Genomic DNA, 4,732 nt, shown 5'->3' with positions numbered 1-4,732 from the left:
CACACTAACCACTTTGATATCTCAACTTAGTTATAAGCTACACTAACATGGCCTGATTTGTATTTGGTGAGTCTTATATGTATAATTTTGATTAGTATAACTTTGTGCTTTGATCTAAAAAATTATTTTCTTAGATAATAATTATGAATTTAAATTCTCATAAAAATATAACTATATGATGAGATTGAGAAAGGTATTATTACCCTTATTTAATATTTGCCCCCATTTCTTAATTGATTTTGAAGTCGGTAACTAGTTCAGTTGGGGGAAATGAAGTAGGAAAGCAATCCAGCAACAAAGACTTATTCATGAAGGCATATCCAATATCTGGCCCTATTTTGACTTATATTTTCTAAAATGTGTGCCTTGGATAAGAAATCCTGAATATTATAAACTAATAAAACGGCATCAACTTTCAAGAAGAAAAAAGACAAAAAAAAAAAAAAAAAAAAGGGAAAAAATAAATGGGTTGGTTGCAGGTGGGTATGCCTTTGAGTAAAGAAGCAGGTGGGTCTGTTTAATCGTCCCAACATATTACGCTTTTTTATGGTACATTCATTACGAGAGCAATGAAGATCTGAACAAGAATGAAGAGGTCGGCATAGTGTTTTTTCACCAAAAACATAGACTATTTGGTACCAGTGCTAGTGGGTTTTGTTACTTAAGGTCGGCATTGCACGTGCCTATGAATTGTGATTTCTAGCCTGCAAATTTTTTTTAATTATGTGTCATTGATTAGCAATTTGGTACACCTAGCTGCCTTGGGAAGCTACCACTTAGTCTTAGCAGGAAATTTCGTTGTGCGTTTTCTTTACCTTCCCCACTAAGAATTATAATAATTTTGTTCAGATTTATGCACATTTTCTCTATTATTTCTTTTTGTCCTTTTGTTTTTTTTTTTTTTCCCCTTACATTAATTTTCCTTTGCATGGATACAATATTTCAATGTGTACAGAAGAAATCCATGAATCCATCTATAGTGGATTACTTAATTGGCGACTCGAGAGGTTGATAGTGTCATTATTGTCCCCATTTGTCTGTATTAGTTTCTCTAGCCGTCTAAGTGACGCACTGCATATGTCCTTCCTTGTTTTTTATACAATTTTTTAGTAGGAAAAAGAAAAACCAATCAAAATCGCTTTTGACAACCGCAAACATCTATGGTGGTGTGACAATGATGATTTTTGGGAAAATAATAAAAAAATAATGGAAGTGTTTGAAAGTACAAAGAAGGTATATAGGCCATGGTTTGGTCCGAGCCTTAAAATTTTGTTTTTGGGCCCAATGTAAACAGAGTCTAAATTAACAATTGGGCCTCTGATGGCCCAAGAATATGAAAATGATAGACCCAAAGAAAAGGTACAGATTTCGATGGATAAAGCGGCCTAACCCAAATCATGCAAGTCAGATCATTCGACGTCGTTGTCGTTTCGTCCGGCCCGATCAAATTTCAGCCGTCCAATTTGCGCACACCTGTTCCTCGTTTTGGAAAAGTAAAAAAGAGAGTCGCTATAAAAGGAGATAAGAGAGAGAAGGATTTTGAAGTCTGAGAAATTGTAGGTGGACTTTGTGAGTTATCGAGCATCACATCGGAGACAGAAAATCTCATCTGAAACGTATCGGAACAAGAAAAATGTCGGGCGTGACGAACCAGGAGGAGGATAAGAAGCCTAGCGATCAGGCCGCCCACATCAACCTCAAAGTCAAGGGTCAGGTACAACTCTTTCTCTTTCGCCTTCTCTCTCTGTTACTTTGGCTTTTATTTTCGAAAATAGGTTAGGGTTAGGGTTTAGAAAAATTAGTGATCTGCCAGACCTTTTCGTGTGCAATTTTTGGGTATTTCGAAAAATTTCAATTTGGGGATTAGTTAGATAATTTTATCATCAAAGTTTGCAAGAAAAAATTTAAGGGTTTGAGATTCTATTTTTTTTTTTTTAATTATTATTATTATTTTTTTTTTGGTGCTTTTGATTTTGTAGGATGGGAACGAAGTGTTTTTCAGGATTAAGAGAAGTACACAGCTGAAGAAGCTTATGAATGCTTACTGTGATAGGCAATCAGTGGAATTCAACTCGATTGCCTTCTTGTTTGATGGGCGTCGTCTGAGAGCTGAGCAAACCCCTGATGAGTTGGAGATGGAAGATGGAGATGAAATCGATGCAATGCTGCATCAAACTGGAGGCTCTGTTCCGGCTTTCTATTCCATTGAAGGATAGAAAGGTCCAGTTTATAAGCTTTTGGGGGGAATTTTACTTTCTATTCCATTGAAGGGATAGAAAGCTTAAGCTTTTGGGGGGGAATTTTACTTAAAATCTACGGTTTGTTGAAGTAGTATGAACTTAAATCCTAGTTCTTGCTTATGTTAATATCTTAGGATTTATGTATTTGCATGGATTGTGTTCGTGGTCATCTACTTGCTTATCTTTTGATCATGGTCGTACGTAGTTTAGCTCTGTTTCTATCAGTAAAGCTAAAAACCTTTAATGTTTTACTTTGAATCGTTTATGGCAGTAGAGTTGTATTTGAAATATTTAGGGGAAGATGGTATATGACTTATTATCTGCATTTTTACTATATTGTTATCCAAACCAGTGTGTTGTGCTTGTTCTTCTCATTGCTCTGAATGATTTTGGATGGCTTTCTTGGAAAGATCAAAGCTGATGGGTGGTTTTAACTCGAGAAACCACATAACTTCTTGGAAAGAAATTTCGTCAATGGGATGGGAAATTTTTAAGCGCTCGAAGCTGGTCATCCACTTGAATTTATATACATGTTTCCAAAAATGAAAATTTCTTAGTGATAAAAGATATGTGTCGCTTCCCTCCGTTTGTTCAAATATGGTTTAGCGATATAGAACTTTGACCCTACGGTTTAGGTCTAGATTGATAAGAATGGAAAACAAAAGTGATTCTCTGTCGATTGAACTTTGTTCAATTAAATTTATACATGTTTCCGAAAATGAAAATTTCTAAGAAATAAAAGATATGTATTTCTTTCCTCCGATTGTTCAAATGTGGTTTATGGAAATAGAACTTTGATGCATTTGTTTAGTCTGGTTTGAATGGAAAATGGATGTGATTCTGTGCCCAAAGGAGAGAGGAGAGAGGTTTTAAGCTTTGCCGAGCTCTTATAAAAGCAAATGCTTACTATTCAGTTGGCAGCTCAACTGCAAAAGAAAAATTTTCAATGAAATCCTTGTATAAATTTTGACATGATATCTTCAACCAGAAAAACGATTTTAAGTTGTTGGGATGTAATATGTCTGGTAATGCGGTTCATTGAGTGGGGATTCTTTACGCTGCCAAATCGAAAGCATAATATTATCACAATGGAAAGACAATGGAAGAAAGACAAGTTCTCTCTTATCCTGCTTGGTTTTTGCATAATTTAGAGGACTTTTGCAATTTATATTACTCTTTTTCAAATTTTCTGTTTACTCTTATTCCATTCCCTTCCAAACTTATTTGTATTCGTTTGAGTACTGGCCAGGGATGAATTAAGCAGCAAGAGATAACTAACCAGAAATTATTTTTTGTTTGTTTCGGAGCAAGACCATCAGCCTGAAAACATAACCCAGAGAAAATAAATTAAGATTCCGACGCCCTTGCAATGGTAATTATCTGCAGCTTCAGGGGGCTAAGATATTTCTTTCCAAGAGAGACCTAAGACTCTTCTACAAGAGAAAATGATAACAAAAAAAATAAAAAATAAAATAGTACCAACGAATTAATAACGAGAAATTATAAGGTAGCCAATTGATTATGTAGTTACCATATGCATTATAAGGTAGCCAGTTGATCATGTAGTTAACATCATGCGGTTATGTGTCTTGTATGGGATTATTTATTTAAATTTTTTTTTTTTTGGGTAAATTATGTGTCTCTATGGTTGTGTCTTGTATGTTTTCATATTGTTACTATGTAATAAGGTTATATAAGATAATTCTGTGTTTATTTATTTATTTAGCATCTGTTTAAGACCAGAATTGTTTAACAAAAATGTTTTTACGATGTTAGCAGTGAAAACCGTGAAAACCAACAAGATGGTATTCCATGGTGATTAGTATGTAAAACAAAGGAAGTTATATAATTTACTTTTACCTCACTGTAATTCAATACTTTTTCTTTTCCCCTATCAAACTGCAATTCAATTTTTGAAGGGAAAATTGTAATATATGTTAAGAAAATCAGCATTATTTCTTGTTAATTGGTTTCTTCTTAACGCTTTAACGTCTAATCAATAAATCTGAGTGCTAACATGTTAGATTCAGTCTAATATATTACTTTTCCCAATCCAAAGGTTGGATTAACCAAATTACAAGCCACCGCCCACATGCCAATTAAGGAGTATCAAATTTATATACTTATGCTACAAGCATCTGTACCCCAAAAACTGAATGCTCGTTGATCCGTACTGCTAGTTGGGGAGAGGAGGTGTTTTGAATCCACTATTTTATGAATGTGGTTGCGAGAATATACCAATTCAGCTAACTTTATTTGATATTGTTAGCCATTTACAAAATAAATAAATAAAAATATAAAATATTTTAGTAAATAAATGTTTTATTTTTACTAATGAAATAACTTGTATTTTCCATTTGATTTTTTTTTTTTTTTTTTGGTGGGAAGGAATTTTAATATCCTATTAGGGGCGTATAGTTGGAAAAAATGAAAACCGTCTTTAGTGGTAATGTGGTATAAAACAAAACCAACAAATATTTTAATTAACTTAC

The 4,732-nt window shown here is 33.7% G+C and overlaps 1 protein-coding gene across 1 annotated transcript; it reads left to right on the top strand.

The window, feature by feature from the left end:
* The first annotated feature begins 1,533 nt into the window (after positions 1 to 1,533).
* On the top strand, positions 1,534 to 2,588 carry LOC107432826 (small ubiquitin-related modifier 1). Its single transcript, XM_016044030.4, has 2 exons — positions 1,534 to 1,714; positions 1,980 to 2,588. The coding sequence occupies exons 1-2, from the start codon at positions 1,634 to 1,636 to the stop codon at positions 2,214 to 2,216; spliced, it is 318 nt and encodes a 105-aa protein (XP_015899516.3). The 5' UTR covers positions 1,534 to 1,633; the 3' UTR covers positions 2,217 to 2,588.
* Positions 2,589 to 4,732: the final 2,144 nt, after the last annotated feature.

This window comes from Ziziphus jujuba, chromosome 1, assembly GCF_031755915.1.
Source record: "Ziziphus jujuba cultivar Dongzao chromosome 1, ASM3175591v1".
In the NCBI taxonomy this organism is placed as follows: domain Eukaryota; kingdom Viridiplantae; phylum Streptophyta; class Magnoliopsida; order Rosales; family Rhamnaceae; genus Ziziphus; species Ziziphus jujuba.
Note: the sequence above shows the minus strand (reverse complement) of the source record. Positions and strands in the feature narration are given on the sequence as shown.

Excerpts from the sequence above, each read along its gene's own strand:
- LOC107432826 (XM_016044030.4), top strand. The coding sequence starts at position 1,634 with ATGTCGGGCGTGACGAACCAGGAGGAGGATAAGAAGCCTAGCGATCAG. Across the intron at positions 1,715-1,979 it reads ACCTCAAAGTCAAGGGTCAG|GATGGGAACGAAGTGTTTTT; the intron begins GTACAACTCTTT and ends TTGATTTTGTAG.